This window comes from Cyrtonyx montezumae, unplaced genomic scaffold, assembly GCF_038088225.1.
Source record: "Cyrtonyx montezumae isolate F1298 unplaced genomic scaffold, pur_monq_1.0 scaffold_69, whole genome shotgun sequence".
Lineage (NCBI taxonomy): Eukaryota > Metazoa > Chordata > Aves > Galliformes > Odontophoridae > Cyrtonyx > Cyrtonyx montezumae.
The window spans coordinates 192,288-219,509 of record NW_027072077.1 but is presented as its reverse complement, the minus strand read 5'-3'; the positions used below and the strand labels follow the sequence as shown (position 1 = coordinate 219,509).

General features: G+C 63.4%; 2 protein-coding genes across 2 annotated transcripts in view; one reads left to right on the top strand and one right to left on the bottom strand.

Annotated features, from left to right (window-relative positions):
• The window catches only part of LOC136057534 (dedicator of cytokinesis protein 2-like), a 47,367-nt gene that overhangs the window by 3,109 nt on the left and 17,036 nt on the right, over positions 1-27,222 (bottom strand). Inside the window, exons 26-43 of the mRNA XM_065750259.1 lie at positions 26,578-26,705; positions 26,390-26,434; positions 23,881-23,976; positions 6,171-6,269; positions 5,937-6,031; positions 5,360-5,438; positions 5,163-5,263; positions 4,939-4,997; positions 4,424-4,572; positions 3,214-3,299; positions 2,667-2,823; positions 2,435-2,475; positions 2,125-2,215; positions 1,928-2,047; positions 1,446-1,535; positions 1,211-1,315; positions 308-449; positions 79-160 (exon numbers count right to left, since the gene is read on the bottom strand). Of these exons, the coding sequence (XP_065606331.1) occupies positions 79-160; positions 308-449; positions 1,211-1,315; positions 1,446-1,535; positions 1,928-2,047; positions 2,125-2,215; positions 2,435-2,475; positions 2,667-2,823; positions 3,214-3,299; positions 4,424-4,572; positions 4,939-4,997; positions 5,163-5,263; positions 5,360-5,438; positions 5,937-6,031; positions 6,171-6,269; positions 23,881-23,976; positions 26,390-26,434; positions 26,578-26,705 (1,765 nt within the window). The remainder of the gene's footprint in view (positions 1-78; positions 161-307; positions 450-1,210; positions 1,316-1,445; positions 1,536-1,927; positions 2,048-2,124; positions 2,216-2,434; positions 2,476-2,666; positions 2,824-3,213; positions 3,300-4,423; positions 4,573-4,938; positions 4,998-5,162; positions 5,264-5,359; positions 5,439-5,936; positions 6,032-6,170; positions 6,270-23,880; positions 23,977-26,389; positions 26,435-26,577; positions 26,706-27,222) is intronic.
• LOC136057533 (INSYN2B protein-like) lies at positions 16,095-22,043 on the top strand. Its single transcript, XM_065750258.1, has 3 exons — positions 16,095-17,491; positions 19,765-19,839; positions 21,642-22,043. The coding sequence occupies exons 1-3, from the start codon at positions 16,095-16,097 to the stop codon at positions 21,820-21,822; spliced, it is 1,653 nt and encodes a 550-aa protein (XP_065606330.1). The 3' UTR covers positions 21,823-22,043.

Below are 27,222 nucleotides of genomic sequence, written 5' to 3'. Positions count from 1 at the left end.
GAGTGTGGGGTGCACGTGGAGGGGACGCAGCCCCAGGTGTCCCACACTGAGCGGTACTCCCCCCACTGCAGCACTCACTTGGTGATCTGTTCGGGGATGCTGCGGTCCCTGAGCCGGATCCTGGGCTCCTCCACCGGCTGCACGGTGAAGCACTGGATGTCTGCGGGAGTGAAGGAGCCTCGAGAGCACAGCGTGGGGCTGCTGGGGGAGAAGAGCCCCGGGGCCGTGGCTGTGCGGGACCCAGGGGGTCAATGGCTCAGGGAACCGCCCCCCCCCCAGCCCTCCCGTCCCCATGCCGCAAGGATACACTGCCCCGGGGACTCTGTGATGTCGGGGCCGGGCGGGGATGTAGTCTGCAGCTTCTCAGCGTTGGGGAAGGGGCTCAGCAGCCGCATCTCGAAGTCCTCCCGGCGCTCGTACTCTTTGCCGCGGTAGATGAAGACTTTGTTCTGCGGGAGGAGGGGGCAGAGCAGTGCAGCATGAGAGCTGAGCCCTGAGCTCCAGCTGCTCCAAACTGAGTGCTGGGGGGGTCACGCCAGGGGGACTGAGCTGCCCACCCAGGGGGAACCCCTGTTTGGAAAAGCCCTCCCTGAGCCCAACAACAGGAGGATAAATGAATGAACGAGCAGCTAGCTGCGGCAGCCAGGGCTCCAAATAAAAGCCCCAGGAGGTCCCCAAATGCATTCGTAATTATCAGAGTCAGCACAAACACATCTTTGCACCACATGCAGGAAACAACGTCCACCTATCCCTGCACCCCAAGTAGGACGTGGTGCAGCCATGGAGCAGTGCAGCTGCAGCTGTGCACTGCAGGTGGAGCACAGACCACTGCTCTGGGAAGGGGGCCTGCAGATACCACAGCCCTGAGCACCACCCAGGGCCCTCTCCATCATTTTTACAGGGAATCACTGGTTTCCATGTTCTCCTTCTCTAAGTGCTGCACACGAAGAGACACTGGGGTGAGTTCCTACCAGCCCCCACTGCCCCATCCCTCAGGGCTGCCCCATCCTGTGTGCTGTCCAACCTTCACCAGTTCTCCCCCCCACAGCTGGAGCACTCGGGCCATGGAGAGCCCATCCAGGCAAGGAGTAAGGACAGCTCTGGGGCTCCGCACACAGGAGATGCCCGGAGGTGGTCATGTCCTTTGGGCAGAGCTGTGCAGGATGCAGCACAGCAGCACAGGGGTAGTGCAGCAGCAGGAGCCTCTCACCCGCAGGAAGGTGGGGAAGCCTTGTCCGTAGTAGCCAACAGCAAAGTAGTCTGGGCTGGGCCGCAGCACCTTCAGGATCTTCTCATAGAACTTGGCTTCTCGCTGCTGCAAGGGCAGGTGGCACGCTGAAGGGGGCAGGAGCCACGTGGAGCCCGCTCTGCCCCATGGCTCACACTGTCCTCAGCCCCAGACCCCACTCTGCCCCACCACCAGGCCCAGACTGACTGCCACTCACCAGGATCTCGCTCAGCATCTCATAGTCGAAGATCTCACTCTCGTACTGCTCTGCCAGCTCCTTGCAGATATGGATGGCCTCCTCCCACATCTGCACAGAGGGACCACGGTGCAGGGTGAGTAGGGCAGGTTGAGGCTGCAGGAGTCCCTGCCCCTCCTGCAGGGCTCCTGCAGCCTCAATCCCGTGCGAGGAGCAGGACAGGCTCCTGGAGGGCTGCAGGGCTCACTGCCTGCTGTCTGCAGCCATGCAGCCCCTGCAGCCCAGCCCCTCTCTGGGATGCCCAAGTTCCCTTCGTCTCCCCAGGACTACGGGCAGAACGGTGCAACTGGGAGTCGGAGTGGCTGTAGGGATGAGCTGCATGGTGCAGGGCAGCTCTGTCCCCATCATAGCAATGGGGGCAGCGGGTGGTGCCAAGGTGGGGGCTCGGAGCAGGAGGTGGGAGGAGCTGGAGGGGGGGGACGGGTCCTACGGGCCGCGCTCACCTTGCCTTGATCGAAGTAGTTGACGATCTGGTTGTACAGAGCCTCCTTCAGCTGGCGCTGGGTGTGCAGGCTGGGGCTGTGCAGGCCCTGCATGGGCGCTGCGTTCGCCTCATCCGACCACTGTGTGGGGCAGCGGGAGTGTGTCACGCTGAGCCATGGGGTGCGCGGTGCCCCCCATCCCCCCCCCATTCCCGCACCTTGAGGAGCCGCGCGTGCAGCAGCAGCGTGTAGGCACCTTCCGTGTAGTTCTCATAGCTGATGTGCAGGTCCTTCAGCTTGTACAGGTACCTGGGGGGCGGGGCAGGGCAGGGCAGGGAGTGATGCTGGGGGGGGAACTGGCACCACGCCCCCTGCCCACTGCCCCATCCCCGCCTCACGCAGGGTCATGGCAGCTGAGGTGGGGGCAGCTCAGGGCCGGGGACCCTCCTGGATGATGCAGGCACCTGACCATGCTGGGCTGCACCCCGCGTGCTGACGGTGCGGGGGTCTCCATGGGGCAGTGCTCACCTGATGTACATGGCCTGGCGGTCGATCTCCTTGTAGAAGTTCTGTGGAGGAGTGGGCATCGATGCAGCCCCAGGAGGGGTGTAACCCCGCATCCCCCACCATCCCTGACTCTGAGTTGTGCTGCCACCAGGACCCATCCCCACGTGGGTGCCAGGCAGTGCAGGGCACCCCGCACACCCTGCTGTGCTGTGCGGGCCCTGTGGACATGGGGGGATGTGGTGCAGGCACTCACCAGGAGGTTGACAGTGCAGCTCATGCTGTAGGTTTTGTTCTCATCATTCATCACTGCCCGGTAGTCGAGGAGCCGCTCCAGGAGCCCCGTCACCAGGGCCACGAAGCTCTCGCCAGGCTGGGACAGCTCGGGGTGTGCCCGGCAGCAGCTGAGCAGACTGCAGAGCAGAGGGGCCGTGTGCTGCACATTGGGCTCTGCACTGACCCCGCTCAGCTGCCCTGGGGCGTGGGAGCCGGGATTCCTCCAGCAAAGGACAAAAAGCAGCTCCAGGACGGCAGGAGGAGCGAGCCCTGTGCTGCTCCCCAGCAGGCAGGGAGCACAGACCAGGCTGCGATGGGCAGCGTGGGGCCGGACAGGGCTGGGGCAGTACACAAGGGTACGCAGTGTTCCCTGTTCCCTCTTCCTCTTAGAACCACCCTCGGGAGCTGTGCTCTGGGCCAAAGCACAGCGGGGAGGAGTGGGCCAGCCGAGATTTGGCAGCAGAGGGCAGGGCACAGAGCAGAGGTCATGCCCAGAGGAAGGGAGCAGTGCAGTGCTGAGCACTCACATGCTTTCAAAAAGCTGCTTGTACTGCTCGTCGCCCCGGCCGCCCTCCACCTCGCTGTCTAGCTTGCGCAGGATCTCATCCTCGAACTGCAAAGAGATGAATGTGAGCACAGACAAGGATGCCCTGAGCTCAGCCCCAGGCCGCAGTTCCATGGGTCGCGGGAAGGCTCATGGCAGCATCCTGGGCTCTCCTGCAGTCTGCTCTCCTGCCCTGCCTGGAACACTCCTGTTCTCCTGCTCAGACGCATCCCCCATCGCTCCCCAGGTCCCCATCCTGCTGCTGCTGCATTGCTTCCTTCCCACAGCCCGGATCATTGATGCAGCTTCTGCAGAAAGCACTGTGTCCCACAGCCCAGCTGGCGTGGGGTCACTGGGCTGTGCTCTCCATCCCTTAAAGCCACCTTCTGCCACACCTGTGAGCCAGGGCTATACCTGTCTGGGACCCTCCCACCTCCCAGCTGATACTCAGCCTTCAGATCCATGTGTTTGTGCTCTAGGTGTACAGGACAGACTCCAAAGCCTGGCAGTTCCTGCAGCGTGTTCAGCGTAGGACATGGGGGTTCTGGGCCACATCTGATGTCCAGTGCTTCTCAGCTCTGCACTGAGTCCCCTCTGTGTCTGCACATCCCCAGAGTGATGGACAGCACCCCCCCAGGACAAAGTGCCACCATGCTCGGCCCTTGGGCTGCATGGGACAGTGTGGGGATGTCACCTGCAAAGCTCTTGGGTCCTCTAAGCTGCAGTCTCCAGTGTGAAGAAGGGGCAGGGATCCAGCAGCATCTGGGTCCCCAGGGCTCTGAGAGAGCCCAGCCCCTCTTCCACAGACACCCCACGGGGTGGAAAAGCCTCTTGCACAAGGAAAGCCCACAACAGCTTGGGAAGAGAGTGGCAGTGCAGGAAGTTTGCACAGACCTCTCCCTTACTGCTGTGCACTTGGACGTGCTGAGTGCATACAGCCTGAGCTGCCCCTGCTGGTCGCTGGGAGACGCTCCGAGGCTCCCTGCCGTACTCCACGACCCCACCAGCTTCCCATCCCTCAACACTGTCCCTCATCTCGGTCCCTAATCCCTGTCCCTTGTCCCCATCCCTCCCTGCTGCAGCCCCACACCCCAGGAGCCAAGAGGGGAAGGGGGAGGGCACAAAGCGGTGCCTCCCCCCACATCATAGGGGTGGTCACCCCGTGACAGGGAGGACCCTCACATCCAGCTCACCCGGCTGAAGCTGGCGGTCAGCTGGTACTCGCAGAGCATCATATCAAAGAAGATGGGGATGGTGGACTTGCGCAGCTCCAGCTCCGGCACAAGCGTCATCTCCAGGATGGGGCCCACCATGCCTGGGATGAACTCGATCTTGTGGTGGCCTAGGGACAGCAGGGAGGGCTGGGACACACGGGAGCAGGCAGCAATGCATGCAAGGTGCTGAGCAGTGGTGGTGGCAGAGGTCTGCATGCCCTACACAGCTTCAGCAGCACTTCCCCAGCCCATGGCACTGCACACCAGGCAGAGGGGGCTGCAGCTGGGAAAGAGCTCAGCACCATGGGTCAGCATATCCCACACGGCACATGCACCATAGGGTGCACATCCCATGGGGTACACACCCACAGGCTTCCGTGCCCCACACCAGTAATGTCTCGGTCCCCAGCACCCGTTTCTGGGGTCGGCGCTGATGGACACCAGCCTGCAGGCACTCCCTGAGCCTCCTCCTTGCTGGTAACACCACAGCTCACCTAGGTTGTACCACATGTCCCGGATGGAGGCTCCAATCTTGGCTCTCATGTCCCCATACCTGCCAGGATGGTGTTGGTTTAGCACCACTCCACGGGCACAGCCCATGGCACAGCTGCCAGCCCCAGCACAGTGTGTCCCCAAATCCCATCCGCACAGCACGGCTGGGGCTGGGGCTGAGCCCCGAGCTGCATGGCAGAGCTCAGGAGGAGGGAGGGCTGCTCACTTGGCCAGGATGGCAGTGCGCTTGGCCTGCGAGAAGTTCTCCAGCTGCAGGGAGTCCTGGGTGAGGAAAGCCACGGCCAGGTGGAAATAGTTGTTCCAAAGCTGCAGTGAGAACACAGGGACAAGTGCCAGGCAGGGTGGCACAGCATGTGGTACATCCCTGCCACCCCCGTTGGGGCTGCAGCAGTGTCCCCTCACCTGCAGCTCGAAGCTGCTGCTGCTCAGGAACATCTCCGTCAGGGTGGTGGCGAACTGGTTGATGGCGCGCAGGAACTCCCTGCAGCAATGGTGTGGGTGCTGAGCAGGGGGTGCAGCCCACGGGGAGGGGGAGCAGAGCTGGCAGCCCCGGCCATGGTGGGGGGCGAGGACCTTGGCTCCGGGGCTGGGGTCATGGGGTGCTCCTGCTCACACCCCACGACCCCTCACCCCTCTGCCCTCATGGTGCTGCTGCAGGCACAGTGCAGCCCAACACTGCAAAACTGCTGTGGCCTTAATGTGTGCATACAGAGTCACAGCCCCAGCATCCCCAGACATGCAGTCCTAACATCCCTGCCGTATGCAGACATCCATGGGCAGGGATGGGTGTCTGGTGTCAGCCTCCCCTGCTCAGGGGCCCAGAAGCTGTGAGGTTGGAGAGAGCAGCTCTGCCATGGGCTCCCAGCCGGGGTGGACTGCCCCAGGACTGAGCCATGGCCAGGGTGGCCATGGGCAGCCTGCATCCCTGCATGGTGCCCCATAACCCCTCCATGGGTCCCCCCGGCCCGGGGCTGCTCACCGGTTCTGCACCATGTTCATCACCATCCAGTCAGAAGGGTACACTGTCTTGCCAATGAGGTCCTTGAAGAGGATGAAAGTCTCCATGAGGAAGTCCTGCGAGGAGAAGGAGATGCCAGGGGCCTGGGCACAGCGCTGTGCTGAGCAGTGGGGCCGGGAGCAGGAGGGGATGCAGGCAGTGCCAGTGGCAGGAGCGGTGACACCAGTGCCACGCGGCCACACGGAGAGCACTCACCATCAGCTCAGGCCGGGAGGGGAACGCCTGGATGTAGGAGTGGTAGTGCTCTGCGTCCATCTGGCTCAGGATGGCAGCCATGCATGCCACGTAGTGACTCTGCCAGAGAGAGCTTGGGTCAGGGGCACCGGGGGGGCCCACACACCAACCCCCTCCACCGGGCCCTGCTGCCCTGGTAGCCCTGCCTGCTCCTCCTGTGCCCGGCTCCTTCCTCTGAGGACAGAGATGACACCCACTGCAGTGCAGCAGAGGGCACAGACAGAATAATGATCACTGCTATAGCACGATCTGTGGATTTTAAGATCATTTCAGTAACACACGGATATATGTAAGTGCATTGTGGAAAGGGCTCGCAGCTTCCTCCTGGAGGCCAATGTATGCAGGCTGCCTTTAGCAAGAGTCCCAAACTGAGCCACGAGCTTCAGCCCCTCTCTGTGCACCCACAGCTCCGTCCTGAGCCCACCAGGGCAGGGCTGCCCAGGACTCCCATTCTGCACAGCAGCACCGGCCGAGCTGATCCCAGACTGCACTCGGCTGCTCTTGAAGCCCGAGAGGAGCAGTGACCACCTGCAGCTCAGCCCCTTTCATCTTCCCCTTGGCCTGTTAGTGCAGCCCATTACTGACAACACTTCTAAGGTAAGACCCGAGCCTGCAGCAGACTTCAAAGTGCTTTGAATGCTAACTTGTAAAGAGGACGCTTTGGTTGTGGGACAAAGCTCTTGGAAACTCCCCGATGGGCACTGAGCATCTGAAGCCCGAGAGCAGCGGGGTCAGCGCTGCTCCGCCTGCAGCTCTGAGCTCGGGGCATTTGGGTGCAGAGGGACACTGCCAAACACTTCTGCCTGAAGAACCTCTGCCGTTCTCTGCTGGGGGTCTGCAAGGGGCACTGCTGAGCCTGCATCCCTCGTGTGCCTGCGTCCGTGGCGTGGGGGTGCCACAAAGCACCAGGAGAGCGGCACGCTCCCGGGGAGCACACGGAGCAGCCCAGGAGCTCAGGATGTGCAGGGGGCCGGGCAGGGCCGGGCCGCCTCTGGGCACTTCAGCGCTATGGACAGCCCTGGGACGGGGCTGAGGAAGCTCAGCACGGATCTCCTGAGAAGCAGAAGAATGACAGCCCAGTGAATCCCATCCTCTCAGCATCTGTGCAAAGCTGCAGACCTGAAACTGCACACAGCACAGCCAGCAGCAGCTGCACGTGGGGCCACACAGCACACAGCAGAGCTGGGGATGAGCTCTGCTCCCCACGCGCAGCCATCACCCCAGCGAGGCCTGCTCCAGACTGAGCAGGGAGTGCTGCAATCCACCCACATCCCTGAGCATCCCCGTGTGCAATGCCACACAGGCAGGGAGCAATGCCACAGTGAATGCTGGGCTGTGCAGCCACGCTGTGCACCAGGGAGCAGCACAACTTCACGTCCACACAGCAGTGTGGATGTCACCCACCACCAGCATGGGGAGAAGGGCCACCCGAGGCAGCACAGCCCCACGGCAGCAGGGCAGGAAAGGCAGGAGGAACCTTCCCTGCAAGGCAGCACGTGCTGGGGGTGTGATGAGATGATCTCAATCACTCAAAAGCAGCTGTTCTGATGGCAGCTGGAATTAGATCCAGGTGAACTCCCTGCACGGCCTGCTACACCTTGTTCAGGGGAAGCTGTATTTACATTTAAATTACATTACTGCTGAGCCACGGCCAGGTGCTGCCGCACATACAGATGTTCAGCTGGCAGACGGCGTGTGCGTGGGAACGGAGCCAGCAGCAGCAGCCTGGCACAGCACAGCAACCCACCGACCCACAGACACAAAGGACTCCGCTCCCAAATAGACCCCGGCAAAGCCACCGCGAGCCCAGCAGCACCAGGAGCTGCCGCTCAGCCCGACGGCCACAGACTGGGCAGACTGGGAGCATGAGAGGGTTTGTGGTGGCCGAGGGATGCCGAGCTCCTGCTGGCCGCTCCCTGCCTCGGGCACCCGGCCCGGAGCACTCCCACCTCCTGCTCCCCACAGCCCTGCTCGGCGCAAGCACCCGCTGCCTCCGCGCTGCTGGTGCGGGGCAGGCTGAGGACCGCGTTCCGGGACCCAGCCGTGGGCAAGGACGGGGCTACACAGCAAAGTCCGGCGGCACGACCTGCGGGAGCCGCACGGGGACGCGCACGGGGACGCGCTGCCCACGCCCGAGCGGGGTTGGGCAGGCGGCGGTGCGAGGGGACACGCGAGGAACGGTGCGTCCCCGAGCGTGGGGCGGACGGTGCGGGTCTGGTGGGTTTCCCCGCATCTCACAGCCCCTCCGCCGCCAGCGGGCGGGCACGCTGCCGCCCCGCCCCTCCGGCTCCGCCTCCCGGTACCGGCGAACCCGCGCGGCTCCGCCCCGGCCGCGCTCCGCGCACACCGCCCTGCACCGCCGCCGCCGAGCACCAGGTACCGGGCTGCGAGCGGGGAGCCCGGGGGGAAGGGGGGCCCGGCCGGGGCCGGACTCAGCCCCGCGGGGATCGGCCCCACAGCGCGCGGGGGCCGGGGCGGTGTGGGGATCCCCCGGGCCGGCAGTCCCGGAGCGTTACGGGAATCGCAGGGCCGGGACCGGGACCCACGGGCAGCGTGGGACGCGCGGTGCTCGGAGGGTCGGGGGGTCGCGGGGCCGGGCTGCCTGCGGGGAGCTGCGGTACCCCGGCCGTGCCCGATCCTCCCCGCGGCGGCAGCGCGATGCTCGGCACAGAGCAGCCCCCGCTCCGTGCGTCGTGGGGGTCGGAGCCCCCCCAGGGAGTGCGGGAGACGCGGGGCCCGCACGTCGGGGGCCGCGGGGCGGGGGTCCCCGGGGGCACGCGGCCATGCTGGAGGCGGTAGAGCGTGTCCGGGGTGGGGGTGGGGGGGGGGGAGGGAATCCACGGCGCTGGGATCCGGCGCCTGAGAAGCGCTGGAGCCCCCCCGGGCTCTGCCCCACTCCGCATCCCCCTCCCCGCTGCCGTTCGGAGCGCGGGGCACCGCCACCCGCGGAACGGTCCCGGGGGGCACGCGGGCAGGGAGAGCTCCGGCAGCGCCCGCCTCGCTGCTGCCCCTCGTTAGCGGACACGTCCGTCAGCGGAGCCGGGCTGTGTTTGACACGCGCACACGCGATCCCGGCGCTGTCACTTCGGGTACCGCACGCCGCGCTGACGCGGGGACGGCCGCCGGCGCCGGAGGGAGGGATGCAGCCCACGTTGCTCCCGGCGCCGAGCGCTCCGCTCGAGGCCTTCGTGCGAGCCGCGGGGCTCCGGCAGCAGCCGGGTGAGGTCAGACGTGAGGGCACGGCGCTCGGGGGCTGCTCGGCTCCTCTCCTCCCGCGGTGGGGGCTGCAGCCGCTCGCGGGGCCGCGGGGGTCAGCAGAGGGGTCTGCACGGAGCCGTCGTTTCGGTCAGAGCACAGGTGGGTGCGTGCGGGCAGTGCCTGGGAGCCGCTGTGCCCGCAGAGGGATGGAGGGCGGCTGCGTGCTCGCGGTGGGGCAGAGCACGGCAGGGCAGCCCGCAGGCCCCGGCACTGCTGGCATGCGGGGACGGACCCTCCCGGGCACTGGGAATGCTGCACGCCGGCGGTGCCCCGTCCCTGTGTCCTGCCTGCGTCCCTCCGAGCCCAGGAGTTGGCTCCAGGCAGCAGTGGGCGCAGCGTGGGGTCCCACTCAGCTCCTGGTGGGTGTTGTATCTGCAGCACTGTGCTCCGAATCCTTCCAGTGCGTGTGGAGCAGCAGAGCGGCTTTGAACACAGGAGCTCCTTTAGACAGAGGTTATCTTCGTTATGAATTATAATTAGTATAATTGTTTAATAGTATGGTAGTGCTCGGAGGCCACGAAGAATTGGTGGGTTCATTTCCATCGGTAGTAACAGTACTTCAGGCGTGAGCAGTGCTCCTGGCAGCACGACTCGTGTGCTCGCAGCGATGACCCGTACTGCCCTGGCTGTGCTGCGGGTGGGGAAACTGAGGCACGCGGCACAGGAAGTCACTCTAATTCCCAAATTCCCCTGGTAGCGAGTGCTGTCTAAGGCGCATGAAGATAAAGGGGGCAGTGCCTGCTGGATGGCAATGGGAATCCACTTAAAGGCAGGAATTTGTATTCTGAGACACCGTTCTCCGCACCGGTGCCGCAGCGGCCTCAGCTCCCACTGCCCATGCAGCACTCACTGCTCTCGGGCTGCAGTCTGTGTGTGGTGGTGGGATGGGGCACTGCTCCCTCTGGGGCTGTGCCCCCGCAGCCGCCGTGGGGCCGTGCACCCACCCGTGGGGCTGAGCCCACGAGGCGCAGTGCTGTGACCGTCTGCCTGCGAATGCTGGACGACAGAACCTTCCCAGCTTCTTCCAGAAATACACTCTGCAGAGTGAGGCTTTCCAGTCACATCCTGGCACGCAGAGGAGCGCATCCTGTCCCCAGCTGTGGGTTCCCCACCCCGCACGCTGCTGGCAGTGCTGCAGCTCCAGACGCAGCCCCAGCCTGGCTCTGCGAGGGCAGCACTTCCCCCACAGATGCTGTGAGATGTCCCGTGATGTGCTGAGCCTTCAGGCCATGGCCGATTTCATTTGTCCTGTCATTATTTCAGGGCATTCCCAGCCCGGCCCACAGGACCTCCATCCGTGTCTCACATCAGGTGATTCCCCACGTCCACGTACCTGCGTGGGCTGTCTCTGGGACTCAGAGGAACACTGTATTTCCCACACCATGGGAAGTGCTGGGAGGGCGGCAGCCAAAGCTGTCCATGGTTCTTCCCAAGGCGGTCACTTCCATACCCCTCGGGAGATGCTCTCATTAAGGAGGGCTTTGGGATGGGAAGCCGCCTCCTCCACCTCTCCCCACTCCACACACACTGTCTGTGTTCCCCTGGGTGGGTCACTGCCTCCGTCCGACTGCACTCATGCAGATGGGGTTGAAGGAAGTGCGATGCAATGCGTGGTGATCAGAGGTGCTGGGAGGATGTCGCTGCCTCTTCCCTGCTCGTTGGGTTCCTATCTCCAGGTGTGGGCTGCAGGACTCCGTGAGAGGCATGGGGGCTCAGGGAGCACCTGCCTCATCCTTGGCCTTGGGGCCGAGAGCGTGACTCATTTTCCTGCAGGGCCCTTCAGCCAGTGACCTAAATAAAGATGGATACATGCAGCCCATGCGAGCTGCCACTTCCACCAGGCACCTGCTGCCAAAAAGGGACCGCTGTGCTGGTGGTGCTCCACGGTGCTGTGAGCGTGCATGGCTCCGTCACGGTGCTCTGCAGCCATCCTCAGACCGACAGCATTTTGGTTGGGCCACGGAGGTGCAGGAGCAGTGCACGGGAGGTTGCTTTGAACGCTGCAGAGGAGAGGCCCCACGGCCACGGCAGGTGTGGGGTGATGGGAGCAGTGAGCGCTGCTGGGACCTGAGACCCACTGCCACGGAGGGCTGCACGCCCTCACCGTGAGGGCATTGGTGTGAAGGAAGGTGGGGTGGGATGTGGCACACGAGGGCTCTGTGCTGAGGAGGAGCAGAGCTGCTCGAGAGGGCTACGGCACTGACACAGGCACAGATGGGGGGGATAAAGTGGACGCGATTAAGCAGCTGCAGGAAAGCAGGAGGGCTGCACGCCTCCAAATGTGGGGCGATGGAAGGGCCTCCAGGAGCAGCAGTGAGGGCAGGGCATGTGCTGGCTGCGTGCTGGCACTGCTGGCCAACCCTCTCTCATCCCCCTTCAGCCCACGGATGCTCCGTGCTGAGCACCAACGCACCAAGTCCTCTTGGAGCCAAGATGGGATTATGTGCTGCTGCTCAGCAGTGCGTTGTGCACCTGGCTCCTGCCCGGCCATCAGCTGTGAGCAAACACCCCATCTCCAGTGCCACCATCCTCCGCTGCCTCCTGCTGCCTTAGCACCTTGTGTTGTGCCCGAGCTCAGGGGCAGCAAAGGCTCCATCCCAGGAGGAGCCATCACACCCTGTAGTAGGGGCGGGTAATTAGCTGCTCTCCTCTGCAGCTCCAGAAGTAGATGATTTCCTCTCTCATAAATCTAATCTCCTGGCTTCCTGCGTCTTGAGGAGAAGATTTATATGTCTGCTCTGGTTTTCCTTCTTCCACAGACGTCGCCAGGAGTAGGAGGTGGAGGATGGGTGCAGAAGGGCCTCCAGTGGGGCCGGCAGGGTGTCCTGTCCCTGGTGTCCTGCCCAAGAGCCGGCATCTCGGACCCACAGTGTGCTGGGCAGGGTGGCACAGGGCAGCTGGGACACACGGTGTGCCAGGCAGTGTGACTGTGGGCTGGGATCCAGCACTGCCACTCAGTGGTGGTGGTGGTGGTGGTCAGGAGATGGGGACCCCACCCCTGACATCCCCATGGCTCCAGGTGCCAATCAGATGATGGGACACGCGTCCCCACTGCCCCGAGCATCCCATGGAGCCAGAGAGCCCACGCTGAGGAGCTCCTGTCAATTATTGCATTACAGTGGCGTCATCTGCTTTTGTCCATAAATCACTGGATATGATCTGCTGCTTGTAATTGAACAAGAGGAGGAAAACACTCAGACCTTAAATAATTGTCAGGAGAGCATCCATCACCACCTGAATCTTGTGCAAGTCGCTCTGGCACCAATGGCTGCACCTTTCAGGAAGGTCCTTCCCCACCTGACAGTGATGACCTCTGGTTCTCGGGCACCACTCTGTTGTACTTTATCTCTGGGGCTGCAGCACAGAGCCACTTCCCATCACTGGGACTCCTTTTCTGCAGCTCTCTTTCCTTGATTCCCACATGGCACTGTATTTGTCATTCTCATTCCTTATCTTTCTCTCGGTCTCCGCATCGTCCACAAATGCTGTCAGTGCTGGCCCTTCCTCTTTGAGGTCACTGACAGCGGTGTTGCTGCGGGGCCCAGTGCCCCTCTGCAGGACCTGGGAGCAGCGTGGCTGTTTGGTGCTGAGCGCTGGACGGTTATGTCTTGAGACGTGCCGGTTAGCCTGGCTTTAATCCATTTAATGCGTGGCACATCGCTTTCACATCTTCCCGTTTTCTCCATGAAAATGTCAAGTGCCTCACGGAGCTCTCAGTCTGTTCCATCCAGGCTTTTACCTTCGTTGGCCAAACTGGGAATCTCATCAAAACAGGCAGCAAATGGGTTTGATGAGCCGTGCTTCCCAGAGCCCTGTGCCATGGCACGGCCGGTGTGCACTGCTGTCCTTCAGGCTCTGAGCTCATCCCGCTGCTCTGCCGCCCTCGGTGGTGCCATGCTGGTGGTCCCCGTGCCCCTCCGCCTCCAGTACGTTGTCCCACAGCACTGGGGCTCCCAGGGTCTGAATGCCACCATCACACCCAGAACCGGGAGAGGAGAAGGCCCTGCTGGGGTCGGGGTGCTGGTGTGAGCAGCCCCCGTGCTCACTCTGGAGCGGGGACTGTTGGAGGGCTGCAGGCACAGAGCACCCGAGGACAGCTCAGCCTCCATGCAGCTCTCATCCTTCAGCTGCCCCCTCCCACCCACCTGCAGAGAGGAACTGCTGAACAGCTGCAGCCCTGGGCTCGGCCCTGAGGAGTCTGCTGTAGTTTCAGGACCCGAGAAAGGCTCCATCGTGTTGTTCAAGCAAGGAGCAGAGCTGCCTGTGCCCGGTTCTGGGCAGGGTGACGTGAGCAAGGGACACTTCTACTCCTGCACCCAGTCTCTGCTCAGCATAGGGTACCTCGGTGCAGGAGCTGTGGGCGCAGGAGTGGGATACAGCCCATCAGCACACGTGGGCCTGAGCACCGTCTCCCTGCAAACATGCACAGCTGGAGAGCCCCGATGTGCTGAGCGCCGGGTGCCCGTGCTTCCTGCACAGCCTCTCCCAGCGGCCTTTTCTGTGCATCCAAAATGTCCCTGGAGCTGTGCTTCCAGCTGGATCTGTCGGCAGAGATGTTCCCTTCGTATTCTGCTCTGGTACAGGGGGTGTGTGAGAGGCAGCAGCCGCTCGGGTGCGTGGCCCTGGTTCGGTCCCCCGGCAGAACCCATGGTTAGCGCTGGGAGGTGCAGTGCCTGAGCGCAGCACTAAACCTGACCGTACCGTAATGCATATGCAGAAGGACGAGCGGGAGGGTCCCAGCTTTTGGCGGCTGACAGCCTCAGAACTGCTCTCCAAAGGCAGTCAGCGCATGTATAATTTATGGGCTTTCTCTTTGTCCTTGTGCCGTGCCTCAGATCTCCAGCGGTGCTCGGATCGGAGGCGCGGGGCTCCTCGGCTCAGCACTGCTGACTGGCAGCATCACATCGGCTGCGTGGGCAGCGCAGCGGTGCCGGGGCTGCTCTGTGCCCCACGGGGCGGGATCGCAGGGCCGTGTGTGCTCACAGTGCCCGGATATCACCCTGCACTGTGCCGGGCTGCGGGAGCTGCTGCCCCCTCCAGCACTCCGTCCTCTGAGCGCTCCCTGGGCCGTGCTGGTGCTGGTCCACGTGCAGGAGGTCGGTGCAGCACGGGGACGTGCCCTCCTGCCCGTATGGGAAATGCACTGCGCTGGAGTGGGTCCTGTGGTCCCAGTGGGTCTGCCCTCATCCTGGGCAGCTGCCCCGTGCCACACACCAGCCTGGTGCTGCAGGGATGTGCTCCCCGGCTCAGCGTGTTTCTGTCCATACCAGAGTCCTGCTGCCCCCCACCCATCGCCCCCCGCCTCGCAAACACCTCGCGGTGCCCGGGCACGGCTCCAGGAGCGGGGAAGGGATGTGGCTGGGGGAAGCAGATGGGGGCAGCATCCTGACAGCACTGGGCAAGGGGCAGCAGCAGCAAGGGGCACGGAGATGCGCAGTGTGTGGTACCCACCCCACACTGCTCGGGCACAGCTGAGCACTCACTGAGCTCCCGCTGTGTCCCGGGATGTGCACAGCAGCCGGTGCCATCAGCACGCGGGAAGTTTGCTCATTACCAGCGCGTGGGGACTGTGGGCCACGGTGCTGAGTCAGTAAGAGTTGGGGACAGCAAGGCGGGGCAGTGGGAGGGCTGCAGGGAGAGCAAAGTGCCCATCCCCATGGGCCACTGTGGGGTCCAGAGCTCTGCCAGCTGCAGAGTGGGTGGGTGCTGCGGGTGCCAGGTAAGGACACGGGCACTGCATGGGGGCACGGGGCATTGCACAGTGCCATGTGCAGCAGCACAAGGGGACAGGCAGTGGCAGGTAACAAGTATGGGCAGAGGGGCTCAGTGCTGGGGTGGGAGCACAGCCGGGCAGGGCTGGGTAAGGGCTGTGCCTCCCCACTCGGGGAGGGGGAGCCACGCACAGCTGCGTGCCAGTGATGGCACGACGGGGATGGGGTCCACCCATCCCCGCATCCGTGCCCCAGGGCTGTGCCTGTCCCATCCCGCTGTGCTCCCCACAGCCTCCCAGCACGAGGTACCGAGTCCCGGCAAGGCAGAGCTATTTTTAACGGCTTCTTCTGCTTGATTTGAGCTGTGAACTTGTAACGTGTTTATGCTAAAGGGGTTTCTTTTTTTCCCTTCTCCCTTTGTGCTGAGGAGGCAGTGCCAGAGATCAAAGCTTGTCTCTTTGCGTTTGGTGATGGCCACGCGGGATGGAGGGTGGGAGGGTGCACGAGGCCGGCAGCTCCGGGGGCAGCGGGAGACATCCCCGTCTGCAGGAACAGCGGGCGCGGGGCCGGGTCACCCACCTCTCTCTGTCCCCGCAGGTCAGGGAGCCGGGAGCCATGCACGGGGCCAGACGGCATCTGGAGCTCTGTGCAGCTCAGCGCAGAGAGCTCTGAGCGCAGCGGACGGCGGCGGGACCATGGGCTGCCAGCGGGGAGGCACGACGCCGGGCAGGGTGCTCGGGGCGCCCGCATGCCGGGGGCTGTAGGTGCGGGGGGTGGGCAGCATGCCCTGCGGCCCCTCGCCCACCTCCTGCGCAGCATCCCCTGTGCGCGGCGGTGCGGGATGAGGCCGCCCGCTGCCCCGGGCAGCTCCGGGGACGGGCACGGCGCGGGGGCCGCGGCCACGGGGCTGTGAGCCATGCTGAGCCGGGATCCCCTGCCCTCCGCCGAGGGCAGCCAGGAGAAAGCCATGACGGTGCGCTCGGTGCTGCTCAACCGCGACTCGCCCGACATCGAGAGCCGCCTGCAGCGCCGGCGCAACCGCACGCAGCAGGTGCGCTTCAAGGACCTGGTGGAGGGCAGCCCCCCCCCAGCGCCCACCCCCGGCCCCATCACCCCACGTGCCTCGCCGCCCCCCAGGGCCCCCCCTGAGCCGGCGGCTCTCTGTGCCTCGCGGCGCAGCTGGCCCCAGGCCCAGCCGTGCTCATTGACGCTGCCCATGCCCAGGAAGTCCTGTGCCAGCGCTGCCATCCAAACCTCCCCCAGCCTCCAGAAGCCGTTCCCGGCCCCATGGTCCCACAGCAGGAGCATCTGCGATGTGGCCGGGGACACGGGGCTGCTCACTGCCCTGGGGAGCGCCCGCTGCCCGGGGGGGGTCGCACCCACCGCCTCAGTGCGGGCTGCTACCCCACAGATACCCACACCTGAGCGTGCCCCCTCCCTCACCCAGCACCCCACGGCGTGCCATGCACCACCACCACCACCGCCCAGGGATCCCTGTCCCCCGTACCCAGGCACGGCCGGGTGCCCTGCTGCCAGCTGTACCCCCTCAGCCAGGAGCTGCCCCACCGAGCCCTGCGCCCGGCCCGGTGGGACCCCCCGGGGTGGGCGGGGGCCTCCCCAGCGCCCGGCCTCTGTGCCCTGTGCCCCATCCCAGCCTTCCTCTGAGGTGTGGGTGCTCGGCCGCAGCGACTCGGAGCACAGCCTGCCCCGCGGGCACCGCCAGCCGCCCCTCCTCCACCAGCCAGCTCAGGGCAACCCCCCCCGCGACCCCTCACCACCCCAGCACCAGCTCTGCGGCTCGCCCTGGGGGAGGCCCTGCTGCACCCCAGCACCCATCCCACCAGCGCCAGGCTGGCACAGCTCTGCCACCGCCGCATTGGAGACCACACCAGCTGCTCTCGGCCATCCGGACACCCAGGACATCTGCAGCCGGCTGCGGGCTGCCGAGCCCAGCCACGAGCAGGCAGCTTCGGAGAGGCACAAGGGACCCCCACACAGCCTCAGTGCAGTGGTTCAGCCCGGTGGGCATGCACCGGAGCCCCCCCGGCATGGGCAGCCCTGCCTCAGCACCCAGCAGTCAGACACGCTGTGCCACGTACAGGACCTGCTACAGATGGTGGTGGCGGCCAAGGGGACACCGGGAAGCACGGCGGGGGATGAGCACAGCCACACATCTCAGGGACAGGGGGCACAGGGGGACCTGCAGTCCCAGCTGCAGTCTCTGGAAGGGGTGCTGGAGACCAGCCAGCAAACCATCCGCGTGCTGCTGGACGTCATCCAGGACCTGGAGAAGAAGGAGGCCCAGCGGGACGGGTGAGTAGATGGGGCGGTGTCAGGGGGGTCATCGTCTGTGGGGGCTCTGGTGACGGACAGGGGTGGCCATGCCAAGGATGTGAGCCACGTCACCTTCCGGACGTGCTTCCCTCCGAGCAGCTCAGAGCTGCCATCCCGATCTGCTCGGCACTGTGAGTTGGGGTAGTGGCCTGCCAGCCCTTGGCTTGTTGCTCCTGTGATGGGGCAGGTTTGGCACGGTTGGGCAGGGCTCGGTGTGGTTTGGTAGTCTTGGTGGGGTTGGGCAGGGATTGGGACACTTGGTCAACAAACTGCCCGTGTCTCATGTGAACCAAGAGCAGCAGTGATGGTGCTGGCAGGGACCACCACCCATACCAGCTGCAGGTGGCACTGCGGCCGTGCTGTGTGGGAACGGCCTGGGGCACCGGGATGGGGCAGCTCATTAGCTTGGCAGCTCGTTAGCTCGTCCTCACGCAGCAGAGCCGTTCCTGCTGCAGGCACTGAGCGCAGCACCGCTCACACTGTGCCTGGCACCGCGCTCGGTGGCACCCGTGGCGAGCTCTGCTCTGCCAGATGGGCACCTGCTCGAGTCCTGGCCCTCCCGCCTGAGCGTGCTTAATTGTTTAACCAAATTAAACTGCTGCTAAGTGCCTCCTTCCAGTTAGGGCTAACGGCGGCAGTAAGGATCCCACAGAAGCGTCGGTGAGTGCGGGAGCAGAGCACGGTGCCAAGCCCCTTCCCCAGCACAGCGTCCACGTGGCCCTCACCTTTCAGGACTGCACGAGGGTCTGCTGCCCTTTGTGCCCCCCCACCCCCACCCCCCAGTGCAGCTCCTGCCTGCTGCCATCACTGCCCATGGCCGCACGGTGCCATGCCCGGCTGTGAGAGCCCAGAGCAGAGCCCATGGAAGGAGCTGCGCTCCTGCTGCCGGGATGAGTTCTCCTGCTGAAGCTGATTGAGCTTCACCGTGCACAGCTTAATTAAGATCTCAGCTCCCATAAACTGCCGCAGCCAAATGAGCAAACGTGATGCCTGAAGACGTATGGAGCCGGGTAGGAAACCCCATAAAGGATGATCCCGCACAGTGTCCTTCTGGGGATCAGCCCGGCCCCACTTGCTATGGGTCAGTGTCACAGTGTCACAGCAGCACTGGCTGAGCTCACACATATGTCCGTGCTTTTAATGTACGTATATAAAAGGTATTGTGATCTAATTTATGTGCCAGTGCTATAATCCCAGTGGTAAGCTATAATTTGGTGCACCACAAGACCCAGTTTCTGCGGGCTGAGAACAACCGTGATCAAGGTCGAGAAATGGGGAAATAGTTTAAGCAGGGAAATGTGATGGGTATGTGGGACAGGGGGTGCCCAGCTGCCCCAAGAAAGCCGCAGCCTCACTGCCCGAGGGCCAGGGGAGGTGGGAGGGGGCATCACTTGTGGGACCAAACGCCCGAAGCTCTGCCCATGCAGCTCTGGCAGCGGTACAGTGTGGGGCTGGGAATGCGTGGGGCGAGTGCTCAGCACCAGCAGCAGATTGCATTTCTGCAGAGATCTGCGAGGAGGATGGCTCTGGGGCTGAGCTGACCTTTGGGGCTCGTCAGCCAGCTCTGCTTTATTTCAGTCCCATGCACCTTCCCTGGAGGAGGAGGATGCTTTGGTACAAAAGCATCAAAAAAAGATAAATCCACAATGTTGGCTGCCACCTCTCCCTCTGCCCATCTGTTGGGCACCGCTGGGTGCTGCAGTGCCCCCGCACTGTCCACGATCCCACTCCCTCCATAGTGCCATGTGTGGGGTGTCCTGGGGTGGCCCTGGGCATGAGGTGTGGCTCTGGGGTGGTGATGAGATGAGGCTGACAGTGTGCAAAGGGCTCAGGGCCTCGGCTGCGCCCGTCTGGTTTGCAACCAAGTGAGAAATGTGCTGAGTGGAGAAGCACTGCACTCAGCCCCACAACAAAGGGCACCTCATGGGGAGGATGCACTGGGAAGTGGGCAGAGGGGCTGGGAGCAGAGCTGGGAGCTGAAAGCAGATCTGGGAACTGAGAACTGGGAGCTGGGAGCAGAGCTGGGAGCTGGAGCAGAGCTGGGAACTGGGAGCTGGGAGCTGGGAGCTGAGAGCAGATCTGGGAGCTGAGAGCAGATCCAGGAGCTGGGAGTTGGGAACTGGGAGCAGAGCTGGGAGCTGGGAGCTGGAGCAGAGCTGTATCCCTGGCTCGTGGCCGCGGTGCAGCTGTCAGTGCACAGCGGAGCCCTCGGAGCGGATCTCCGGGCTCACCGCACTTCTGCTCTATTGCAGGCGGCACTCGTACCGGACGGGGCAGGACATCGCCAACTGCGGGACGTGCCGGGACTGTGCGTGCATCATCTACAGGTACGGGGCAGCGCTGCGGCCCTGGGGGACGTTCCTGCACCGTCACCCCATACCGTGCCCCCTGCTCAGCGCAGAAACATCTCCCTGACCCCGGGGACGGGACACTGCACCACTGCACAGCGTTGTCCCCACGCTGCCCCAGTGCGGGACGAGCACGGAGCCGTGTGCCCGGCTCCTCCCCGGGTGCGGATGGGCATCCTCCCGCTGTTACCGGCCACGGCCCCTCGCACGGCCGCGGCTCTGCTCGGGCTGCCTCTCGTCGCCGGTTCGTTGGCACCGGAGCGCAGAGGCAGCTCCCCGCGATAGCTCGTGGGGGCCGTCAGCGCTAACTGGGACTGACGAGGCTGTCTCTATGCGGCACCGCGGCTGCGAGAGATGGCAGTGCCGGGGAGGTGGGTCCCGCTGCGGGCTCCCGCTGGGCTCCGCTGCCTCCACGTGCGGGGAAAAGGCTCCGGTGGGAGCGGAGCGGGACAGGCAGGGGGCGGCGGGACACGGGCAGCCCCACGGGGCAGCGCTGCTGCTGTGCGGGGGGTGCACGAGGACATGGGGGAGACGGCGGTTGTTGGGTGCCCCGCAGAAGGGGCAGAATGGGGACGGGTGGTCAGAGAGCACAGTGGGAAGGGGCTGCAGGGGCAGCGGCCGCGCTGTGAGCAGCTCACCCCTTCTGCAAGAGGTACCTGGGGACAATGGTGTCCTCGTGATGTGTGGTGACACGGGGTGCCGGCATGCTGCACGGGTGGCAGTGCCACGTGCAGTGTCGGCAGCAGCACCTTGCTGATCTGATGGGAGGTGGCTGCTCGGGGATGGAAGTGTTTTCTGGGTGAGGGAGCAGCACAGCACGTGGCCTCCAGGGCCCTCAGTGCGGGTGCTGTGGGGACAGTGGGGGGCTCTGGGGACATTCAAGAGATGGAGGTGGGTGATGCGTCCCCTCCTTCCCTTCCCGAACCAATGGTGTCCAAATGCTTTGTGTCAGGAATGGTATCAGACTCTCAGCCCTGCTCGTGGTGCTGTGGCTGCACTGGGCTCAGGGACGCGAGGGCAGCGGGGTCTGTAACAGCAGGGCTGGGTACAGCCCCTTTCCAGGGGCTCTCAGGGGTCTCAAAGACCCCAGCTCCTGCCCTGCATCCCGTTGGTCCCCAGCTAGGACAGGGGGCTGGCTCCTATCCCAGCCAGGTCGATACCCAGAGCATTCTACTGCAGTAGAGCCCCAGGGCACATAGACAGCCCTCACTCCTCCTGTTATGGGCACAGCATCGCCCTCAGCCCTGCGCTGCCGCACTCCTGTGTCATGGACTGAGCCCGCACTGCACAAAAAACAAAATTACCCCGTGCCAAAGTGCCATCAGCCCGGGGTGCAGGGAAAAAGCTGCAGGCACTCATGCAGCAGCTCAGCTCTGCGGGAGGGATTTGGTGTGTTTGGTGTTTAGGGCAGAGGAGCTTGGGTGAGGGGACAAAGCAGCAGGAAAAGCACAGGGAGCCACAGCCAGGAGAAAAGCAGGGCAGCTCCGAGAGCAGCTTTGATGCTAGGAATGAAGGGGGGAGCACCATTGGGTCAGGGCTGTCAGTCTGTCCCTCTGGAACTGTGGGTTCCCATGTGCTCTGGGCACAGTGCGGTGCCATGTGTGGGCAGGAGAGCTGCCCCCAGCCCCAGGCCCGGCCCCCACCACGCTCACAGCCGTGCTGCATGCAGGCAGTGTGCAGCAGGCAGTGTGCTGCAGGCAGGCAGTGTGCAGCAGGCAGTGTGCAGCAGTGGCTGCAGGCTGAGCCGAGCAGTGCCGTGACGCTGTCCCTTCTCTCTGCAGCGTGGAGCACGATTTTCGGCAGCAGGAGGGCCGCTTCCAGCGGGTGCTGAGCCACATGGAGGGTGACACAGCACAGAGCAGCCCCGCACCAGGGCCCTTCCCCCCCCCCCGGCAGGAGCCTTCACCCCCCTCGAAGCTGGACACCAAGAAATCCAGGCGCAAGTGCTTCTGGTTCCTGTGAGCTGCGCTGCCCAGGGCCCAGCGCTGACGCCGGCTCCCGCCTCCTCTCCCTCCCTCTGATGTTAGGGTTTGGGTAGCACCAGCTTTTATATTTTTAACCGTTCCGTTTAACGTACCGAAGCCCCCGTGTAAATAAGAGGTGAGGGGAACAGTGGCTGTATTCACGGAGAAACCAATAAATTGTAGGGAGACGCTATTTTTGTTACACCCTCTCCTGGCTGTGTGCTTCTGTTCTGGATTTGGCTGGAGCAGCCCCTGATCGCCATCAGATCCCATCCTGGCCACAGGCAGCCCCGTGGCTCCAGTGGGTCCCACATTACAGGGGAGCATTGGGAGAGTCCCACACCCACTGCCAGGGGCAGCAGAGAAGGGCTGGAGAGAGGAGCCCACTGCGGGTGGCCTGGGACCCAGGGGTGCTGCAGCTCTCATAGAATCAGTCACCAAGGTTGGAGGAGCTCTCCAAGATCTCCCGCCCCACTGTGCCCACTGTCCATGTCCCCCAGTGCCGCATCTCAGCAGTGCTGAACATCTCTGGGGACCGTGACCCCCACACCCTGGGCAGTTTGTGCCGGTACCTGACTCACCCATTGGCCGCCACCACCAGCCTAAGATCCAACCTGAGCCCACCTCCCCCTCCCTGAGCCGCTCCTCTGCCCCCCCCGGAGCCACCACCACGCTCTGCAAACCCCCACTGGCCATCGAGCACCAGGGGTGAGGATTCTTCCCCGTTCTGTTCTGACCCTCAGCACAACACAAAGGGGTGGTGGTGGCACAGGCAGCTCTGGTCCCAGACACAGTGCTGCTGAGGGCTGCTAGCAGCAGCACGAGGCCTGGGACTGCAACAGTGCCACGAAAGCCATGAACCAAAGTGAGAAAACTGCCAGACAGCACTTCTGGAGCACAGCGGGGCCAGAGCGGGGGAACGGGAGCGAGCAGAGAAAGTGAGGCTCAGCCAAAGCATCGCTCTCCTCCTCCTCGCGTTGCGCTCCGGCAGCCAGCATTGCTCGTTATCTCTGTCACAGCCCCGTAGGTTGCTTCAAACAGCTCTTTTTTTGCTCTCACTTCCTCTGGCACTGAATCATGCATTCTGAGAACAAAGGCTAAAAGCGAGATGATAGCAAGCCCAGCCCAGCACGCATTGCCTGCCTGAATCCACCTGAATCACAACCAGCAGGCACCCACCCACCCTGACAGCTGCCACAGCCCTGCACAGCCCTACAGAGCCCAGCACAGGGCTACTTGCAGCCGGGTCCATGGGAAGGATGACACACTCCAGGACCACAGAGGTGCTGCCTGGAATAGCTCGTGAAGCAGGCAGGCTTCCCTGCCAGGATGCAGCAGCACAGCCAGTGAGAAGGAAGGTCCCATCCTGCCCGTAGCACCTTGGTTCAGATGGGTATTTATGAATGAGAGCCGAGCACGGGATGGCAGAACTACAGGTTTGCCCCAGGGAACCTCCCTGGGCACAATGCACAGCACAGCACAGCATTGGACAGCACAGTATGGGATACAGCACACCAATTCCCCACAGCACTGCACCCCAAATGCCTCCACACCCATCTCCTTGCCCCACACAGCCCGGTGTGCCCGGCCTGCTCCACGCAGCCTGGTCAGCCATGCTTGCACAGAGCACATTTTCCCCTCCTGGATGATTCAACCATTGCACCGTGAGCAGGTGCTCCACGTAGAGCCTCAGCTGTGCTGCAACCTGCAGCAGCTCAACGCAAGGTGAGGCCCCAGCGTGCTCCTCCCGCATGTGAAGCTGTGAACGTTTGTTGGGTCCAGGCACCGTTTTCCATGCTCAAACCCAAGCATCTGCTTCCTGTACCCAGCGCTCCCCCCAGCACACAACCTGCTTCTGGCACATTTCCTCCTTCCCCTTTGGGGCCCTCTCGTGCATCCCACTGCGTTAAATATCCACAAACCCATCCCCAGCAGCTGCTGCCGACACCACGGCACTGCCAAGGAGCGTTTGCCCCCCGCTCCCCACGGCGCAGCCCCTCACCTCCTCACCCCCAGGGGAAGCGGTCCCACACCCGGTGCAGGCGGTGGTACTCACCCTGAGGCTGTTGTCCCTCTCCAGGACGATCACCCTCCGGTTGACGGTGTGCAGCAGCCGCTCCAGGATCAGCTGCACGTGCCTCTTCACCTTCACCTGCAAGGCACGGGGTGTCACGGCTGCAGCGGGTGGTGTGGGGAGCGGGTTTTGGGCATCCCCCCGGCTGACCCTGAGCCAGGCTGGGGGCACCCCTTGTGCTGCATGCAGTACCCAGGCCCCTGAGAGCAACAGGCTCATCAAGCAGAAGCTGCTTGCACAGGGAGCACGGGCTCCTGCTCTGCGGCAGCTCCCTCCTGGAAGCTGTGCTAACCACCCACAGTGCTCTGCAGAAGTTTGGCAGAGTTAGCAGGGGTTTCTCTGCAGGAGGGCACAGGAGGAATCGTCCCCACGCTCTCAGCAGAGCCCTGCGGCGCTGCTGAGCAGCTCTGGCTCCTGCGAGGTGCCCGGGATGTGTCACATAGGGTGACCACGAGGAGGTGTCAGCAGAGACCCCGAACTGTGGGGCACAGCACAGCCCAGGACACAGAGCACTCATCCAACCCAGGCTCCATGCCCCTGTGCTCCTGAGCCACAGCTCTGACACCCATGGGTCCCACACAGTGCTCACAGAGAGCTGAGAAAGGGCAGAACTGGGACACCTACAGCCATAACTTCCAACTGCTCCCTGCACACAGCCCACGTCTCCTCCTGCACCACTTGGCTCTGCTCCCTCCTCCACCATTCGTCCTTCCCAAAACTTCAGCTCAGCAGCTGCAAATCCCCACTGCTCCAAAAGCACTAAGACCCCAGAGTGCAGAAATCCAACTGACCCTTTGCACAGCAGATCCCACACGAAAGGGGAGAGCCCACCCCTTCAGCGGCCTCGCAGAACGCACTCACATCCTCAGCCTGCCCATTTCTTTTTGCATCTGGCTGTGCTCATCCCCGTGCAGGGATGCAGTGCAGTGCAGATGGTGGCAGCCAAGATCCCCTCTGCCCAACCTCAGTCCCAGGAGCGCAGCCCACACCCGCTGTGGCTTTTGCCTTTGCCTCAGATTCAGTGTCCCCTTGCTGCGCACTGGTTTCTGTCCCTGTCCTCCACAAGAGGCATACACCAGTCCCTGGCAGCCCCAGGTGGATGTCATAAGAGCACAAGAGCACTTTGTTCCCAATGCAGAGATGTAGTGATTGAGATCTTGTGTAGGATATCCCACTCAAATCTCAGAGATGCCCTCAAGAAAGCAGTGCAGCAAAGTACTGCAGGATGTTTCGCTGCTTCTGCTGAGTGCCCGAGGTCTGCTCTCCAGAGGTGACACTGCTCTGTCGTGGGACACATTGAGTTGGGTCACAGACACCTGGAGGGCACCCAGACACAGCCCAGGGTATGGCACAGGAACAGAGCTGCCAGGGACAGGGCCCAGCAGGGGCTGTGGGGGTGGTGCACAGCAAAAGGACACAGCACAGCCACTGAGGCACGGGCACGGCTGCACTCAAAGCATCAGCCCGGTGATGCAGCTGAGCTGAACCTGCCAAGGTTTCATAGCTGTGGCATCCTGAGGCCCAAAGCTGCCCCAGTGCACGGCCCCAGTGCACAGCCTGGCTGCCTTGTACCACAGCCAGCACCCAGCAGCAGGGTCAGCCCAGCAGAGCACGGAGCACGCTGACAGCACTGCAGGTCCCAGGGCAGACACTGCTGGAGGAGCAGGGGCATCCGCCCTCACACCCAGCAGAGCAAATCTGAGGGCAATTTGGCTACTGTGGACCCATGGAGCAGCCACAGGGCTGTCTGGGCAGGCAGAGCCCCAAGCAGCAGCAAAGGGTCTCAGTCAACCACATGAGCCAGAGAGCATCACCTCACCTGCAGTGCTTCACTGAGCAAGTAAAGGAAACCTGTTGGAAAACAGGCCGTGGCACAGAGCACTGCTGAGAGAGCACTGTCCTCATGCACACACCCACAGTGCTCGGGCAGGAGCTGCAAGGACAGCCATGATCACAAGTCTCCCTCCCAGGTGGGAATCAGCACTCACCGGCTGTGCACTGATGTCTGTGCTGTTTGCTGCTCTGTGTTGTGGGCTCATGTCCTGTCCTCCCTGATCTCTTCCTTCCCATGGCCCAGCCCTGCTCCAGCAGGGAGCAGCAGCACTGCCAGTGGGGCAGCTCAGGGAGATGAGTGTCCTGAGAGCACCAGAGCAGCCCAAGCACTGCTTCAGAGCCCGCACCTCACTCACTCCTCCCTGAGAAAGGCAGCACCACAGCCAAACCCCCTCTGGTGTGAAATTAGGCACCAAGGACACGTGGTGTCCGAGCAGAGGTCCGTGCACATGTCCTGCACTCCCAGCTGGGTGTGGGCAGTAAGGGCTCACAGCACAGCCCGGAGCACTCAGCCCTATCTGCCCCCCACCCCAGGGAGGATCCTCCATCCCACACACAGACCCCAGGAGACAGCCCCAGGACTGGAGGTGCACAAGGCTCTCTCCCCAGCGTTTGGGTGCCCAGGTCCCCCCTGCAGAGCCTCAGGAGTGGCACTCACCAGCTCCGAGTCACCATGCTCCCCGCGCCGGTCGTCCTCTGCTCTCTGCAACAAACAGAGCACTGAAAGTCAGAGCAGAGCCTGCAAGGACAGCACCGTCCCCCCACAGCCACCGCAGTGACGAGTCACGTATTTCCAAGGTGAAGCCAGCACAGGGAGCGTGGAGCAGCACAGCGGTTGGGTGGTACCTTCTGGGCCGTGTACAGCACCTCCAGGATGGTGCTGAGCAGCTCGACACACGCGTCCTCCTCCTCGCCCCTCTCAATCAGGTCCTGCAGGACGGGCACGGCCGCACGCAGCAGCACATCCCGGCACTCTGTGGGGGGGGAGGAGGAGTGGGGTTGACGGTGTGCACCCACAGCTCCTTGTACCCGGAGGGACTGAGAGTGCAGAGCACAGTGCCCGGGCTGCAGCCTGGACAGACTGCTCTGGAAAGACTTGAGATCCTAACGAAGGGCTCCGAGGCTCTGTTCTGCTCCTCAGCCAACGGTGCTTTGGGTTTAACTCAACAGATGCAGACTTTCTCACCCAGACAGCCCCCAGCTGCCAGGGCTCAGTGTGCTGAGCAAACTGAGATCACCCAACACCCGCAGCTGTGCCAGGTGACCTGGCAGCCCCTTCCTCCCTGTAGGCAAAACTGAACAAGCCTGCTCCTTTGTCACCACCCATATTCCTGTATCAGTGGTTGGGTGGTTGGATCTGACGGTCTTCAGGGCCTTCTCCAACCTCAGTGGCCCCGTGGCTGTAAGCAGTGTCCATGTGGAGCAGGGGAACCATGCACAGTGCCCTTCCCACGGACAGTGACCCACTCCAAAAATCACTGCTGCGATCCC